This window comes from Ananas comosus, linkage group 1 (genome assembly GCF_001540865.1).
Source record: "Ananas comosus cultivar F153 linkage group 1, ASM154086v1, whole genome shotgun sequence".
In the NCBI taxonomy this organism is placed as follows: domain Eukaryota; kingdom Viridiplantae; phylum Streptophyta; class Magnoliopsida; order Poales; family Bromeliaceae; genus Ananas; species Ananas comosus.
This window is the reverse complement of record NC_033621.1, coordinates 10,710,684-10,730,226: the sequence shown is the minus strand read 5'-3', so window position 1 is coordinate 10,730,226 and position 19,543 is coordinate 10,710,684. Positions and strand designations below refer to the sequence as shown.

Sequence of the window (19,543 nt, the reverse complement as noted above, 5' to 3'; positions counted from 1 at the left end):
CACAGCGAGACCAACATCGACCTAATGATCCATATTCTTAATTTATGCTTTATCTACACAGTTCAAAATGTGGTTTTACTTAAGTATTAATTAATCATGCAAAATATATACTCTTATTATAATTCTATTGAAAAATGTTGGCATATTTGGATGAGTTTTTCATTGCATGACCAGGGTATTATTTCTGAAGTTTCTTTGTGGTTCAATCTTTTGATGATTGGAAAAATGATATAAAGTCTAAAACTTCATCAATTAGTTGCATTTTAATTACTACACATATGTAAACTTTCAATTTAGAAATAATACCCTGGTCATGCAATGAAAAACTCATCCAAATATGCCAACATTTTTCAATAAAATTATAATAAGAGTATATATTTTGCATGATTAATTAATACTTAAGTAAAACCACATTTTGAACTGTGTAGATAAAGCATAAATTAAGAATATGGATCATTAGGTCGATGTTGGTCTCGCTGTGGTATCTGAAGTCTTTTGTATATAATTTAACGAAATATTAACAGAGGGGCCAACGAAAAGAGAAAAATGAAACCACAGGGTACTAAATTGATATACTTTAAATCACAGGGTACTAANTTATTTCTGAAGTTTCTTTGTGGTTAAATCTTTTGATGATTGGAAAAATGATATAAAGTCTAAAACTTCATCAATTAGTTGCATTTTAATTACTACACATATGTAAACTTTCAATTTAGAAATTATATAAATTCCTATCTTAAAGTCTTAGTAGAATTATTTATTTGTCTCTTTTATGTGAATTTTTTTACAAAACTTTTCTTGTTGCATGTCTTTATATTAATTTGGACAGTGACTAGACGAGTATTGTATATAATATGATCCCTGCAATATTTAATATTTGATAGTGCTCTGGTCAAGGATTTAAGTGCCGTGGCACAGGATCGTGTCGAAGACTTGTCGGCACGGTACGGTACGATGCGTGCCGGTCAAAAAAATTCTTGTGTGCCGACACATAATAATATGAAATATTTATTTTCTTTAGTAACAAAATATTCTAACTATTTATTATGTTGTTTTATCATATCTTTTGAACTTTATTGAGAAAAGTACTTACTAATTTAAAGAATAGAGGGTTTTGAATTGTGTCATCGCCACGGGGTCTGTATCGTGTCGATATTTTGTTGGTGCTGTACGGCACGGTAGATACAGCCCGCGCCGACGGACACTTAAAACCTTGGCTCTAGTGATAGAGCATTCGTATCGACAATAGACACAATTGAACTTGATATAAGCTCTTTTGAACTCTCTAGGGTCCGAATTTCACGCGTGTTAATTACATGATCATAAAATTCACCACTTAACACTACTTGATCACTAATGATTCAAATTATGTAATCATATTTAATGGTGCTAATCATCAATTCAGAAGCTCTTTCGTTGAAAACCTTTCGTTGAAAACACTGTGGAAGTATAATTGTGCAAGGTGAGGCAACTTAATTAGTTCAAATATATTAAGAAACCATAAGATCATGAGCTCACAATATTTATCTAATTCCCTCATTACATACTTTTCTTTTCTGAGCACAGAAACTCATGGCCCAATGGGCCTTATCTTAATTGGCAGGCCCTTAGGAAAGCCCAAGAAAGGAAGAGAGACTGGGAAGTCATGTTCAGCCAGCTCCCAGTGAAATCTCTGGACAAGGTGGTGGAGGAAGACTGCCATCTCTAGTTTCCCAAACTCCGCCCCCGGGCAAAGCCGGGGGCCGCAGCCGAACGACATCAGACTGTTACCGCTCTTCACGGGCAGCGTCTGCAGCAAAAATACAGTACAATTAGAGATGCGTGAGGTTGAAGATATATACATAAATTTTGATCGGTTGGATGTAGTAGAAAATGCTATAACTATAAATAATCTTTTTTTTTGCATGCAAGTCGAGAAGTGCACTCAAATTTTGCACTTTGTTTATGTGACGATTAAATAATTACCTTCAATATAGAAAAAAAAAAATTTCTATTTAAAAAGTGATTAGGAATTGTGGCCAATTTTGGCATAGTTTCAATTGTTGTAGTAACACTATAGTTGGATTCGAATTTATCATACCAAATACCAGATTTGGATCTATATATAGTTACAACTGTAGTGCATTTGCAGCTATATGCTAAAGTATCTGTAAATTCTTAGTGAGCTGTAAAGAGAAAAAGAAAATAATTTTATGTTAGTTTTTGATTTCGAAATCTAATTAATTATTTGGTAAATTTGGGGTCCCAATTTCTCATTGTTGCAATGCATGAGATTTAAGTAGAGATTAATTGCTACTGACCTGCCATCTCCATGGATTGTAACTTTGTGGATCATCATATATTGAAGGATCCAAGTGTTCTGCTGAAATTATTGGCACCAATTCCCACCCACATGGAATATCATATCCTTTGATACAAAAGAAAATTAAGGAAAGGAGAAAAAGAGAATCTTTAATTATTTTGAACTTTGCTACAAAATATATAGATGATAGAGATTTAAAATATCTTCAATATATATATATGCATTATTTGACTGTAATTACCATCACAAAACCAATGCTGGGTTTAAAAAGAATAGCAATGTCAAATGTAAGGATATTTTGAAAAAGAAAACATGTGTTAAGAAATATGCATGTGTCGTGTGCCAATTTTTCATTAGCCTGCGACTGACAAAATTAAATTCGTCTGTAACTCCACTTAAAAAAAAAATGCCGTAATTGACTTTCTCGTCAGTAGTGCTTAAGTTAATTACGAGAGAGAAAGAGATAGAAATAAATATTAAAAATTAATTGCTATAACTCTTTTTTGTCATCTTATGTAATAGAGTAAATTTGTTTGAAAAAATAAAAAAAGTAAAATAATTGCAATTCCAAAATCATTGACTTTTTATTAAATAAAAAACATTGGGAAAAAAAATTTCACATGAACTTTAGCTTAATGAAAAGTCATTTTCATTCTAAAAATCACTTACGGGCAGAGAAATAGGCACTGCGAATATCACAGAAGGTTTTCTAGAAAAAAGAGGCATCAATATTTATACCTTTGTATTGCACATTTTTGATAGCCCTCCTATGCAAGAACTTCACAATGTTGCCCAACCTAAGTGTCTCAGCAATCACCTGGAATTATATATATATATACATATTTCTAATTTTAGCCTCATCAACTCTATTTCATAAAAAACTTAATAAAATTTTTCTNCTCGTTTCGTCTCGATCGACCACGGATTCACGACAAAATCCAACCTTTTTCCAATAGAAGGAATAACACACACAAATACATATAAAACATGTATTTTTAGATTTTCTCGAAATCCGTGCGTCAAACTCAAAATCCGTCAGCGCCACTAGTTCCAGAACAGCTGAACCGGTCGAAACGAGCTATTGGACTGATATGAACGGAGTCCGATACGCACCAGAAGCCAACGCTACTCCGTGGCTTCTCCGAAAAACCGGAGTTACTATTCACTTAAGTGAAAACTAAAAGTCGCGTATCTTCTCCATTTTAGCTCATTTTCGCCTGAAACTTGACGAGTACATATATAATTAAATTACACACATAAACATCATCAACAAAAAGTTTAGTAGCACTGTCAAAAATCTCAGTCCTTACATCCTTAATTTTGCAATTCTTGTGTGCTCCTCCTGCAGTTTATTAAGTTTTTAATTACTTACAATATTAAGTACTTGGAAGTTAAAAAGAAAGAAAGAAAATTTATATAGAGGTCTCCACACATCATATAATATTACTAATTTTTCAATTTCTAGAGAATTTCCTTTTTTTTAAAAAAATTCCCTATCTTTTCATCCTTTTGTATATATGTATATATCTGAGTTATTACTTTAAGATTAATGTTTTGTTTTCGCATTTTTTTTCTTTCCACACATCATATGGACATCCCTTTATTAAAATTTAAATATAAAAATAAATAATTTTAAAGAGATAAAATGTAAGAGTACTAATAAACATTTCTCAATCCTGAAAGGTGCTCGATCAGCATGGACTTCGTTAAATTAAAACTTATAATTTGAGGATATGTATAAAAAGATTAAAAAAAAAAAAATTTAAGAAATTATCTTAAAAGCCAGAGCACTACATAAAGATTTCTCAATATATATATATATATATATATATAGAGTATATATATAGAGTTGGTTACTCATGCTATCAATAGCCGAGCACTTGGATGCTTACCAAGTTTTCCGAGTAATAGATCACCCCTTTGATCATTTTCACCGTTAGATGTTCCATCTATATCAACAAACACCTTACTCATCCTAGGGGGGCCAATCGTCCTAACAAGCATCTCTCAATACATGGCCGAAAACTGGTAAGCAACAATGATTTGCGTGCTATTATAGCATAATAGCTGAGTCTTATATACTTATATTATATATTATATATATAGTATATATATATGGAGAGAAGAGAGAGCGAGGAGAGAGAGGGGGGCCGAGAGAGACTGAGAGAGAGAGGAGAGAGATTTGATAACTATGATAGTTATTAAGACGGTAATTAGTGTATTGAATTTTTAGGCCATTGAATGAAAGCGATGTTGCGTTAGAGAGGATAGTTATTTATATGGGTTTGAGTGGATGGTTTGGCTTGATAGTATAATCTAAGGGTGGAAATGTCAAAGGTTAAATCTACGGCAGAAAGCTATAAGTTTAGGAGCTTAATATTATCGATAGTATAGTAGCGCTACTAAGCGGTTACTGCTATTGAATTTTTCAGAGCATTGGTGAAAGCATATACGCGTTAGGAGGATGGTAATTTTCTTAGGGTTGAAAACCAGTGGATGGTGTCGGATCGTTGCGTAAACAATTTAATCCAAAGTCGCGAGCTTTTAGCAAATACGGCAACCAATGCAACTTAAAGCGTTAAGAAGACAGTGCCCACGGGTCTCGATCTGTGACTCGAGCCACCTGGCCTCACGCCACTTCGAACATGACTCGGCCCAACCCAGCCTCACGCTATTTCGAACATGACTCGGCCCACATGGCCTTTCGCCATAGGGCAGGATGCTGGCCCATTTAAGCAAACAATCCCTCCTCTAGCACCTGCACATATTTGCAGCATGTGGGAATCGAACCCGTGACCTCTGGCTCTGATACCACTTGTCGGATCGTTGGCGCTAACTATTAATCCCAAAAGCTCGAGATTTTAGAAATACGCAACCAATTCACTTAAAGCGTACAGAAACAGTGTCGACGGGTCTCGATTGTGACTCGGCTCACCTGGCCTCACGCCACTTCGAACATGACTCGGCCCAACCCAGCCTCACGCCATTTCGAACATGACTCGGCCCACATGGCCTCCCGCCAAAGGGCAGGATGCTGGCCCATTTAAGCCAACAGATGGTTGGTTGAATAGTATAATCTGACGGATGGAAATGATCAAAGGTTAGATCTAACGGCAGAAAACTCGATAGTATTAAAAGCTTAATATTATCGATAGTATAGTAGCTCTACTAAGCGGTTACTGCTATTGAATTTTCGGCCATTGGATGAAAGAATATGCGGTTAGAAGGATAGTGATTTCCTAGGGTTGAGTGGATAGTTGGTTGAATAGTATAATCTGACGAATGGAAATATTCAAAGGTTAGATCTAATGGCAGAAAATTCGATAGTACCAAGAACTTAATATTATCGATAGTATAGTCGCTCTCTCTCTCTCTCTCTATATATATAGAGAGAGAGAGCTAGAGAGAGAGAGAGAGTGAGTGGTCTGCTTTTAGAATCAAGTGACCTCCACGCTATCAAATCTATTTTGACGCTGAAACTTTTGAGTTGGTGATCACCTTTAGGGTGCGTTTGGTTCGAGTTATCCTGGCAGGATTACAGGCAATCCTGCCAGGATAACTGTGTTTGGTTAATCTGCTATATAATCTACTCGTTAATATAGTATTACAAATCGAGCAGGATTACATCGAAAATATTAACGGGAGGGGGGTCGTGTATCTTGCATTACTGAAACCTGTTAATACTATATATTATGTAAAATGACAATTTTACTCTCCAACAACCCCAAATCTAATTAACAGCATTATTTTCATCTTTCTCTCGCCTTCCCTCTCCTCTCTCTCGCACGCCGCTTTCTCTCGCTCTATCTCTCTCACGTCTCTCTCTCTCTCTCTCTCTCTCGCGCGCGCGAACGCACGAACACCTATCATCTTCTATTGCGTCGTCCTCCCAGGTCTTCCCTCTATTCATCATTTCCGCAAAAAATAATATTCAAATGACCACAACAAGGGCAATTTTGAAAAAAACTATATTTTTATGTCAGGATTACTAAATTTTATAAATTGAACCAAACGTATTAATGCTATAAATACTGTAATCTAGTACTATATTACTGTATTAAACCAAACGCGCTAATACAGCATCAGTAGTAATCTCACGCCGAAATCCAAGATACCTGGATATGTCGAGATACTTTATAATATTATGTAACTCGAACCAAACGGGCCCTTACTAAACTTAATTTAGAGCATTTGAAGTATCAAGAAAATAAATTTTATAATTTTTCAATATCATATACCTAGTGATCGAAGTAGCTTAAAATCAACAATTTTAATAATCGTGATGAGTTGTTTGCAAGTACATAATGATATAGAAATATCCAAATTACGTAAAATTTTGGTAGAAAATTTTTTGTATTATATAAAACAAGAACAACATTTTTCATTTAAAATTTTAGTGTCATATCATTATTTTTTTTGTAATATTTTTATTTTTGCTCGTTGATTTTGAGTTATTTCGATCACTAGGTAAATGATACTAAAAAATCACGAAATTTATTTTTCAGATATTTTCAATGCTCTAAATCAAATCTAACGGCGTCAATCATCGATCAGAAACGACTTGATAGTACAAAATCTACCGTACTTGTAAAAGCGCATAAGCCAGATTATATATATAAGGTTGACGTAGTTACGTACTCTCAGTTGTTGCACTGCTTTGGGGGAAGACTGAAGGAAGTAGATGGCGAGGGCGATGGCGGCGGACGACGTTTCGTGGCCGGCAAAGAGCATGCTCAGTACTAGGTCAAGAATTTGCTCTCTAGTTAGATTTTGATGTTTCAAAACCAAATCAAGAAGATCTCCTCCCCCCTCTTCTTCTTCTTCTGCTGCTTTTTCTGCTTCTGCTTTGTCTGCTTTTTCTGCTTCTTTCAGAAGCTTCTTTTCCTGCAGCTTCTGCTTGATCCTCTCATCCAGCTTTTGCCCTATCAGGCTTAGGATCTTGGCCCTTGACTGTAAAATCAAATTTATCCAACTTAATAATTAATGTAAATATTGTAATAAAACATTAAGATTTTGTTTGGTATTGTCGCTACTTTTGTTGTTTTTTAAGTAATGATATATACATCGTACGTATGTAAATGTAAGATGCTTTTTAGTAAACAATAATAGAAGCACAAAAATTCACTTGCCAATATATTTAACCATATTATATATATAACTTTTTAGGGTTTAACTCTTTTTTTATTTTTCTATTTTGCGGTTTAAAAAGTTTAAAAAGTGTCCATGATACGTATACCCGTCGCCGCATAAGTATATAAGCGAAAAATGAGAAAACATCGAAAAGCGCATTAGATAGCATAGTAACTCTACAATATATATATAAGAGTTAATTTCATACAGGTCCTGCAAACATAATGAATGTCAAATATATTCCTATAAAGTTTAAATTTTATATATTGTCCCTACAAAAATCCTGATATTTTCAAATATGTCCCTGCCGTTAGAATTCGTTAGAAAAATTTAATTAATCATAGGTTAAATACTTAATCCTGGTTAATTTTTGACATTTTTAGCACTTTATATTATACTGTTATGACTTTTGAAGGAATATATTTGTAATGACAAATTGAAAGTATAATAAACGGTTCTCTAATGATTCTCTAACAGTAACAAATCAGATAGACATATTTAAAATATCAAGAGACTACTTTTGTAGAGACAACATATGAAAATTGAACTTTATAGGAATATATTTGTCATTCACTATATTTGCAGGGGTCAGTATGAAGTTAACCCTATATATAAACTAACCTTGCGAGCTTTCCTATGAGCCATTCCCGGGAGATTCAACGGCAGTGATGCCATTCCCCGCATGAAGGTGGCGTACTCCTTGCTCAGCTGCTTCGCCTCGGCCGTTTCCTCCTCCATGCTTATCAAATGCTTCACCATTACACTAAACGTAAACTGCATGGACATATACACACACGTGCGAACAAAATTAATACACATGCATGCACGCATGCATGTATCTGAGCCATGGAGAAGTTCACGTGATTGGGCTTATTAATTAGCTTGTTCAATAATAATAATAAATAAATAAATTTCAGTTTACTTTATTATCGATTAGTGCATTTTTATTTTACTAATTAATCGTATGGTTCAAAAGATTATACTTATCTATTTTGTGATTAAGCGCATTTTACACTTAATAATTCTGCAGTATGTTATTTTTGTTTCATTGTAAAGATCTATTGTTAAAGAGGATATATAATATCATTTTGTAGATTTTAAAAAATTTGGCTCTGCTATTCTAGTTGACAACTGACAACAAGCTTTTTTTTTTTAATAAAATAAAATTTTTTAATCATAGGATGATAAAATAAAAATATACTAAATAGAAATGGTCAAAGAAAAAAAAAAGTTGTACGTTCTTTGCTTCCTTGTGGGCAGAGAAGGAGGCGGCGGCACCGACGGAGCCATGGCAGACTCTATCATTCCACGAGTCGAGGACCTTCGCCGCCTGCCGCTCGACGGTGGCGAAAAACCGTGACCTCCTTCGCAGGCCGCCACTGGTTCCGCCACCGAGGAAGGCGACGGCAATGGAGCGCATCTCGCGGTGGGCATCGCCGACGAGGGCAAGCATCGACTGCCGGCCCATGATCTCCGCGATGCTCGTCGGGCAGCTGCCAGCGAAGAGGCCCTGCCCCTCGGCCTGCAGCACCCACCGGTTGAACTCTGCGTCCGCCGACACCACCGTCGCCTTCCCCAGCAGGCTCGTCCGGAATATCTTCCCATACCTGCATTTATGTCGTCAAGAACACATAACACAGTACACGTACAGTACACGACTCAAATACAGTGACTCGATAATTTAAAAAAAATCAAAATACAAACAAAATATGAAACCTACTAAGTAAATATAATATCATATCTATATTTATTATACATAAGATTATGTTTTTATTAAAACATTATTATATTTTTTATATGAAATTGTATATGTACATATTGTAGTGCTTAAAGTTAAATTCTTTTATTAGAGACATAGCTCAGGGAAAAAGCCGATCGAATTTTTATTTATTATGTACCTTTCTAAGTAACGAACATCACATCATGACAATGACTGAGAATCACTTTTATATTACAAAACCTAATATAAAATGAGTGAGAAAGATAGTGCTCAGAATTTTTTTTTTTTAATTTAGTAAGGTATCGTTTGGTTCGGGGATAAGAAAAAAGTGGCTTCCGTGCTTCCAGGTCGTTTTCCATGTTACCAAGTTGATCAAGTTTAACGGGGCCGATCAAGTTTAACGGGGCCGATCGACGATTCGAAAGTCGCAACATCGAAAATGACCTGGAAGCACGGAAGGCTCCGTGCTTCCAGAAGCATTTATAGTAGCCTCACATTATAAAAAATGATGCCGAAAAATTATGAAATTTAGTTTCCAAGTTATTTTGATAGTGTAGATCAAGTCTAATGGAACCGATTGTCGATTTGGAAGCCGCATCATTGAAAACAACTTGGTAGCATGGATGTCTCCGTGCTACCGATAGTATACCAGCCTATCTCTATATATATATAGAAGTGTATGTATATACTTAGCGATGCGTCGGTCGATGAAGTCTCCTAAGGAGGCCGAGGAGTGGGGCCGCATGAAGGAGACGGTCTCGCCGACGAGCGGCCATCCAGAGCTCCCCGGCGGCAACCGGAGCGGCCGACCGCAGTGCGCGGCGGCGTTCCAATGGCTACAGCGAACAATGAAGATGTTGAGAGCCAAAATAGCTAGAAAAGATACTAAGAGGAGGAGAGGAAGCGCCATGAATAAATGCATGAGAAGTTGATTATTATTTATTTTTTTCTTTTTTTTCCTTGTGTGGTTTTGGAGGAGTGTGATGAGCGAGTGTGAGTGTCTTGCGCATATATATAGGTGTTGGGGACACGTTTTGGCGTGAGAAGCAACGTGTGCGTGTTGCCGTACGTTGTGTGTTTCAAAAAAAAGGGGATTGGTTAAAGCATCTTCAAATTAGTTAATTAAATTACACCCTTAATAGTTTCTAGAGTAGTACTTAGAATAGTACTGAAAGCAAGAATTTATGTATTTATCGGTACAGATCGTATTCACAGAATCGTACTGTATCAATAAGATATCGATATGATACAGTTTTTATATCAATAGCACAACTTAAAACTCTATATTTTTTAAATTAGTAAGTAATTTTCTCAATAATTCGAATGAAATTTGTATCATGATTTTTAAATTCGTTGAAAAATACGATTTAAAAATGGGCTCGCTAATTATTCGGATATACGATTTATATAAAAATTATATGTTCACCAATTAAAAATACGGGATCAAAAATTCGGTTGTTAAACTAAGCTTTTTTCGTTAAATTTATGCTACTAGCTAGCACACATAGTTATAAATTCATAAGAATATATATAAAAATAGAAAGCTACAAAATAAAGTAAATTAAGTAAAAAAGCTTAGTTTAACAACCGAATTTTTGATCCCGTATTTTTAATTGGTGAACATATAATTTTTATATAAATCGTATATCCGAATAATTAGCGAGNTTAAATTTATGCTACTAGCTAGCACACATAGTTATAAATTCATAAGAATATATATAAAAATAGAAAGCTACAAAATAAAGTAAATTAAGTAAAAAAAATAATAAAAAAATTTATTGTTGTCTCTTTCTTCATTTTTTTCATGATCCATATATTCCGGAAGTTTACGGAAGTTTTTCAATAATTCTTGAATAATTCGACAATAATTCATGAATAATTCGGCAAGGGATGTTATCCAAAAATTTTGTGCGTTTTTTTGGCTGAATAGTTCTGCACATGTGAATTATTCGTGAATAATAAATCTTATCCAAAAATTCACGTTTTATTCTATTTTTTTAGGAATAAATTGCCTACGAACTGTTTTATTCCGAATTTTACTAATTCGTAAATAATTCGTGAATTAGCTAATTATAATCTCAACCCTTCTCTTTTCTCTTTTCGTCTCATTTGCTATACTCGGTGTATAAGTATATTTTAAAACCCAAATGTCCCAAAATCAAAATATAATTTATTCGATGTATTCCACAATATTCAAAATGCCTATATATCAAATTTGATCTTAAACATTTCATGTAAAAACATTAACAGTTAATTAAAAAAGGTTAAAATACAAAAAAATTCCTTTGAAAAAGATCTATAGTTTATATATCCATTTAATATTTTAGAAATATTTTTAAAGAGTTACGATGTAATGGAGAGAGAGCGAAATTGTGATATACTGAACGTTAGCAAATTGATAAGGTTACAGTATAAATTTATGCTTGATTGAGTTGGAGACGTTTTGCGCAAAATAGACGTAAAAACAGACTTTAAAAATCAAGATTTATATTGTGAAGGACTAAAGTTGAATACCTAGTTATATAGGGGCTTGTGGGCAATTTTGTTTAATTAATTTTGTTTAATTAGACGGTGGAGTCCACGTGCTCCCCCATCCTTATCCTCTCTTTTTGATGTTTTTTATTGCCAAGTTTTGAGCTAATTAATTAGCAGAGGAGAACTTGGGTTCGTTGTTACGAGCGAGCGAGGCGAGCGAGCGAGCGAGTCGAGTGTGTGCGTCATGGTAGCGCCATTGGAGGCCGGGCGAGCACGGAATTTTTTCTTCTATCGACTTCTCACTGTCGTGGATTAGCTTTTAAGGTGGGTTAATGTTATGCTTACCGAATTACACGGAATTCCTCCTAAGTTTAGTTGTTGTCGACATGTATTCGCCGTTTTGTATAGCATATTTTTGTTGCTCGATTCGTTGGTTTACTGTATTTCTAAATTTGAATTGAAGCTTAAAATATTAGTTAAATTATACATGTTGGATTTGGAATTGACTTACGAGAAAACTGCCGATTCTATACCGTCATATGTTAAAACTACCAGATTTAGCTCTAGTAGCCGTTGTTTGTTTGTATCGTCACAGTTTGTGGGCGGTGGATACCCTAATTAGTGTAGAATACATTTACGCTCGTGCTGAGATGTCAAGCTTATTTTTATAGCAGTGTTTAGACTATTCTGCACTGTTGGGTGCCGTTGTGGTTGACGGTGGACCCAGTTTACTGCCTTTGCATCAGATTGTGTCGAGAGCACGTGAGTTTGGTTGTTAGACCTTGTTTATTTTGACCATAGCCTGTGAGAGCCTGATTGAGCTCGGCAGAGATACGCTTGCATAGTCGGTTGGATAGCGCCCACGAGTGCCACTCCGGAGTCGGGCTTAGTGCTTTTGCGTTGATATCAGTTTGTCCTGTTTGGACTTGCTCTCCACTAACGATCTAGCGCGGTGGCAGTTAGTGTAGCTTCGACAGGCGGGACGGTTGTGTTCACAGTCCCTAGTGAGATTAGGTCAGAGATTGTATTATTTTACAGATAGTTAGTGTTGGATTATGATAGTATAGTGGTATATAGCTATAGATTGTTTTCAGATCATTTACTATCATTGAGCATACATCTGTAGACTTAGTGGGTGAGCCGTTGAGGTAGTTAGCGGTACCCATTGAGGACTATTTCTTTTTGCAGTAGTTCTCACGCCAAGTTGTGGATCTTTTGCAGAGCCATCTTCTTCGGCTGCTGCTGTGGTGGAGACCGATCGTGGAAAGGGTGTTGCGAGTTAGAGCTCTTCCCGACGAGTTACAGAGCTAGAGGAGCACCAGCTACAGGTAGTTGTAGTTTTGGTTCTTATATATACTGATATTTGTATCTCGCTGGAGCGAGTAATTTTGTATACTTGGATGTTATGTATGTATAGTTAACCTTTGTTATTATATATGTTTTTATTTTAGCAGCTCTATACTACTGGTTGTAGTGTTGTATGATTACAAGTATAGGTACAGTTTCGCTTCGTATACAGAAAAAATTTCTATGTATACGGCGGGCCTGTTAGCGTGTCCGGAAAAATAAGTAATCAGGGGCGTGACAGAAATGACTAAATTATTTTTATTTGTTCTATTAGAAAGAAAAGATTTTTTTAAATATATTTTTGTTAATTTTGAATAAATTTTCGGTATAATAAACTATAAGAAGGGTGGAATAGAAACAAAATCCTAGCGTAAGGAGGCTAAATGTATCAATTTAAAATTTTTAGAAAGTAAAAGAAACTCAATATAAAGATGCTTTTTAGACGACGCTTGGGAGAAACGTCCCCCATTGTTCTTATAATACAGTAAATACCGACGCTTCAAAAAGCATCTATTATATCAAATATTTTATTAAATGACAAATTTTACTATTATTTTTAATTTTTTGACGTTTTAAAGCATCAAGATTTTAAAAAATCCTAACACTTTAAAAAATAAAATTATATTTTACCGACGCTTGGTATAAGCGTCGGTATATATTAATAGCGACTTTTCATTTTTCGACGCTTTTAAAAGTGACGCTATGTTATATTGGGACGCTTTGAAGCGTCGTTAAATATAATATTTTTTATAGTGATATAAGTTTTTAAAAGTCATTATTTACAGAAATTTTTTAAATATTTTAGCCAAAAATTTAAAATACACGAGCATTCTACTCACGTGTCAAATTTTTTTTTTTAATATATTTTAAGATGTCAAACGTTTTGGAGTAGTTTTATATTGAAGGCAATATTCTTTTTCACTAGCTAGTATGAGATTAGTTTTTTCTTTTCTTTTCTTTTCTTTTTATTTTCTTTTTTTAGAATATATTTTATTTTAGACGGTTCCCCACCCTAACATGTCACGTACGGAAAGAACTAGAAAGTAGAAACTCGTCTTTGTTTCTTTAATTTTTTTTTTTCCAATTCTTATAAAGGAATAATTATTTATATATTCCTCAAAATTTTAAAAATATCTAATTTAATTTTTTTTTTACAATATACCTCTTGTATATTCCTCCATTATTCAAAAATTTCTCTGCAGCTACCATCCGTTAAATTATTTCGAATTAAACGTGAGTTAAATATTCGATCATCAGAGTTAAAAGAATTAAAATATCTTTTTGGTTCTTAATTTAAAGGCAAATAAGAAAAATTGATAATGATAAAAAAGTACATATATTTGAAGAGTTATATCACACAATACATTACAACAAAAACGGTCTATAGCGACACTTTTAAATATTGGTATAGGTCAAAAAAGTGCTGCTGGCTAAATTTACCGTCACTTTTGAAAAGTGTTGCTATATGTGGGGTCGCTAGATATATAGTGACAGTTAAAGAGTGTTGATATAATCTAAAAGAGTGCTGCTAATTTACCAACATTTATTTAAGCATCTAGCAACCGCCGGAACTCTACTTCGTTGGCTGCGGTGGCGGAGGAGGACGAGAGGAAATGATTTTCGTCTAGGATTTCAGTCGATTGAGTTAGGGGAGAAGGAAAAATGATAATCGATTTTTCTTTTCTTTTTTTTCTTTTCTTTTTCTTTTCTATTTGTAATCGGGCCGAATGGGCTAAGTAGAGTGGGTTGAGTACAGTACCTTTTTATTTTTAGTTGACTTGGACTTTACATTTAGGTATTAGTAGGATTTTTTTTAAGTTTTGGCATAAATGTGACACTTATACAAAAGTGTCCTAAATATGTGTCGCTATAATCTAATTCTGTTGTAGTGATAAATCATTTGATGTGACGTCGCTTTTTTCTGTGTAATTAAAACACGTTTTTATATTGAATTTTTCTGGTAGCGTACACAAAGTTCAATTCACATACCCATCATTTTAAATAGAGACTGTTTTAAATTGGAGACGGATTTTCCACGCTTTAAATTGGAGACAGGTGCTCCTGTCACTGTAGCTTTGAAGAGTCAGAGTTTGTTCTTTTGTTCTTTTGTTTTAGCCTTTTTCTTTCTGTCTTTATTTATTTATTTATTTATTTTGTTTTGGTCCCGGCACCCGCACCCACCTTCTCTTGTCACGTACGAAAAAAGCCGCACGTTGGGTTGCATGCATGCCGCAGTCAGAGCAGTGAAGATTCCGGCGGCGTTGGATGCGTCACCGCGTAGGTCAGACTGACCGACCATATGTGTGCTATTTTTTTTAATTTTTTTTTTTTTAAGGAAAAAACAGCATGCTACCAACTTCATTAGAAATGAGAGTTTTTTCTGCACATCCATATGTCCCAAACTGAAGTCATGTCATGACCCAAATCCCTTCGCTGAATATTCTCCAAAGCCAAAACCAAAAGGAATCTGGAAAATACACACCGGGTAAATAAATGATCCACAGTTTCTTCTGCCGTCCTACATAGTACACAGTCCGTGTTACCAGTCCATCCTCTCTTAAGGAGATTATCTACAGTGAGGGGCCTTTTTTTGAGGATGAGCCAGCAAAAAATTTTACTGAACCGGGTATTTTTTTTAAATTTTACTGACTTGATTTGGATCTTTAGTAAATTAGTCAGAATATACTCTCTTCTTTTTTTTTTTTCTCTCTCTCTTCATCTTTCTCCTCTATCTTATCCTGTCTTTTTCTCTTTCTCCTCCCACTTTCTCTCCCTCCTCCTCCACCAGCCTCACGCCGATGTTGCTCTCTTCTCTCCTGCATGGCCCGCACCAACGTCGATGTCGATGGAGGCGATGCAGGCTTGAATATGAGACTTATTGCGGAGGTAAGGTTGCGGGGGAAGGAAATGGCTGTGGACAGTGACAGCAATGATGGTGCAACAAAAATTTGAGCGAGACAGGAAGAGAGAGCGTGTTAGGGTGGGGGCGATTGGGGAGGGCTGCGTTAGCGAAAAAATATGCAGAAGGTTGAATAAAAAGAAGAAAAAAGTAAAAATAAAAAAATAAAAAAAATTCTCCTGAGAAGGCTGTTATATGTCGTAGCTGTTTGAAACAAAATTATATTAGTTGACATTTGCGATGTTTGAGACTAAGTTGCACCATTTAAAACTCTTTGAAACTATGTTGTATCACATAAAAGATAAGTTGTATTGGTTGAGATTAAGTTATACTATTTGTGACTTAATCTCAACCAAAAGTAGTCGCATATCAGATGAGAAATAAAATAGAATAGGAAATACAAAGGATCGGGGATCTATAATAATAACATGGTTTAAATTTGAGCTCGATTCACTAGCGGAAAATATGTAGTGGGACTCACATTACCTAATGATTTTGGATTATGTGTGTGGTTGGACTGACGAAAAGGCTAAGTTCTTAATGATCTAATAATTTGGCCGTATAGTTTAGAGCCCAATGAGTTATTAGTACTAGTAGGTTGGATCATTATTGATTTATTTTGGAGAGTGGATGGAAAAATAAAATAAATCATAGAAAAACTAAAATTGTGATTCCAGAAAAATAAATAAATGAATAAAAATAAGTAATTATAGCTAGGGATGCAAACGGATTCGGGTTGGTGGAGCTCCCGCCCCGATCCGCCCCGACGGGATAGTAAATGGGAGAAAATAAACGGATTCGGGACAGGAAATGGGATAAATTTTACGATCCGAGACGGATGCGGGGCAGGAAACGGGAGAAATTTTGACCCGCTCCGAATCCGCCCCGAATCCGCTCTGCCATGATCCGCCCCGAATCCGCCCCGAAAATTATTTATATTTTTAAAAAATATTCCTAAAAAATAATGTATTTACAAAAAAGTTTAAAATACAAATAAGTCAGTATTCTCATTTCTAATGTATTTGAAACTTTTAAATTTTATTTTGAATTGTAATTAATATTTTTGATTTTTATAATTGATATTGTTAAATTATATATAATATTATTAAAAATTATTATTTTATATTTTACAAAATATTAATAATATTATAATTTTATAAAAAATACTAGTTGGTGGGGCGGATTCGGGGCGCCGGCGAAAGGCGGGTTACAAGGTGGGACGGATTATGGGATGTATTTTTTAACTCATCGCGGATTCGAGGCAGGAGGCGAGGCGGTATTTTGCTAGTCGGGGTGCGAGGCGGGGCGGGGCTCCCGCCCCCATATCCGCCCCGTTTGCATCCCTAATTATAGCTTCTATTTGCGTGGCCCGAAAGCCCATTACAGTCTCTAGCAAGCATTTAAAACTTTTCGTATTTTCATTTGTCAAACATCTCATTCATTGCTAATTCTACCAAAATTGTTGTTTCAATAACACTAGTGTAGTTACCGCAAGATGCAGCGGACAGATTTTATCGAAATAATATTTTTTACGCTAAATTATAAAAAACCCCCTGTTAAAATTTAATTTTTACTTTCCACCCCTGTCATTTAAAAACCTACACATTGTCCCTTGTAAAATGAAAAATATGACTTCACCTCCTACCATTAGTAATCCGTTAGAATTTCGTTATAAAATATTTTTTTATGCCAAAAATACCCCTTTGCCATTTTTCTTGTTGCTTCGCCCTCTCCGCCTCGCCGCGCCCTCCTCCACTGCCTCGCCCTCGCCCATATCTCCATCTGGGCCCACAAACACCCCTTCGCCCTCCTCCGCCGCCTCGCCTTTGCCCTTGTTGCCCTTGCCTACCTCTCCATCCATGCCCACCTCGATTTCCTCCATATTGTCGCCGAAATCGAGGGGCAATGAGAGTGCAGGAGAAGAAGGGGAGCATATGGAGAAGAAAATGGAAAGAAATCGCGGCCGATTGAGGCGCGAACCGCGGCCGATTGAGGCGGCAGATGAGGAAGATGAGGGAGGAGACAAAAATGGCGAGGGACAAAATGGTTATTTTGTCAACACAATTCACATTGTACCTCTATGTGAACATTTTTTATTTTACAAGGGGGCAAAGTGTAGGTTTTTAAATGACAGGAGGAAAAGTGAAAAATCGAATTTTGATAGGAGGATTTTATGTAATTTAGCTTTTTTTTTTTTATTATCGTTGATTATCAATGATAGTACGTATGAGGTTATACATATATTAAAAAAAGAATTAATTTCATACGGGTCTTTACAAATATAGTGAATTACAAATATACCATTACAAAGTTCAACTTTCATATGTTGTCTCTACAACATATGTCCTCACAAAGTTCAACGTATGTCCCTACAACATATGTCTTTACAAAGTTCAACTTTTCAAATATGTCCATGCTGTTAGGATTCGTTAGACAAGATTAGTTAACCATAGATAAAATATTTAATCTTAGTTAATTAATGAGGTAAATTAATCTTTTTATCATTTTTTAATTAATAGTTATGACTTTTTAAGAGACATATTTATGATGCAAAAAGGTCATTTCACTTATAAAATAAACAGTATTTTAACGGTAACAAACCAGAGGGACATATTTAAAAATATTAGGACTTTTATAAGGACAACATATGAAAGTTAAATTTTGTAGGAATATATTTGCAGGAACATGCATGAAATTAACCCCTAAAAGGGTTAAAAAAAATGTGGCAGGGAGATGAAGAGAGGAAGAAAGAGAGGCATGGGAAAGGAAATTGATAAAAGTTGACAAAGTTATACGTATATATTAAAAAAATAGTTTTTGTTGAAAGTGGGTCCCACTTATCCCAAAATAAGGAGAGGCTTCCACTTTAGCAGTAGAAATTGAGGTTTCATATTATACCAAAATTTTTTAAATTTAAAGCATTTTATTATTATCTAAAAGATTGATCTGGCAATAAAAGAGGCCTCAAAAATAGTTTTAACATTCCCACTTACGTGGACCCGAAGAGGTGATGGAAGTAGCAGCAAAATAATAAATAGAAATTTGAAACTCAAAATTGGGAGCTATTGAAAACGAAAGGTGCTTAGGACAAATTCCAAGAAGCAAGTTTTAATTGCTCTGATTTTGTACCTCTAAAAAATCAGAATCAAATTTTGAAAACATTCTATTGAAAAAAAAAAAAAAAAAAAAAAAACACTTTTGATCCTAAAATTATTTTCCAGAATCTATCCCAAACACTCCCTAACTCTATTATCATGTTGCCAAATTCAGAACCACTGAAAATGGAGGTGTACGTGAGATTAATTCCAATGCCATATTACCTAAAAAATCGACATAATAAGAAATAGGGCCCAAAAATAGTCCTAAGGGCATGGGACTAATTCTATGCCATGTTACCCAAAAAATCGACATAATAGGAAACAAGCCCAGAAATAATCTTAATATTCCCCACCTACAAAGGATTTTGGAGATCTTCCTAACATAAAAGAGAGTGTGAACAGCTCCTTAATTTCTATAAATCAAATGAACAGATAAATCTAATATGTATATATATAAACCAAAAAATCCTACAATGAAATATATTTCCTATTTATGCATGTAAGAAAAAAAATCTGCTAGCAACTATAGTAACTTTTCATGCTGAGTTTAGTAAAAGAATAAAAACACACCC

The 19,543-nt window shown here is 34.8% G+C and overlaps 1 protein-coding gene across 1 annotated transcript; it reads right to left on the bottom strand.

The window, feature by feature from the left end:
• Window positions 1,520-10,104, bottom strand: LOC109712962 (cytochrome P450 90B1-like). Its single transcript, XM_020236871.1, has 9 exons — window positions 9,842-10,104; window positions 8,670-9,039; window positions 8,054-8,206; window positions 6,941-7,252; window positions 3,613-3,644; window positions 3,159-3,168; window positions 3,041-3,119; window positions 2,301-2,407; window positions 1,520-1,789 (listed from the first exon to the last, which is right to left on the bottom strand). Exons 1-9 carry the CDS (start codon window positions 10,072-10,074, stop codon window positions 1,571-1,573), a joined length of 1,515 nt encoding a protein of 504 aa, XP_020092460.1. The 5' UTR covers window positions 10,075-10,104; the 3' UTR covers window positions 1,520-1,570.

Coding starts and splice junctions, on each gene's coding strand:
- LOC109712962 (XM_020236871.1), bottom strand. CDS start 10,074: ATGCATTTATTCATGGCGCTTCCTCTCCTCCTCTTAGTATCTTTTCTA. Junction 9,040..9,841: donor ATCGACCGACGCATCGCTAA/GTATATACATAC, acceptor ACATAAATGCAG/GTATGGGAAGATATTCCGGA. Junction 2,408..3,040: donor CAAAAATGTGCAATACAAAG/GTATAAATATTG, acceptor TTTGTATCAAAG/GATATGATATTCCATGTGGG.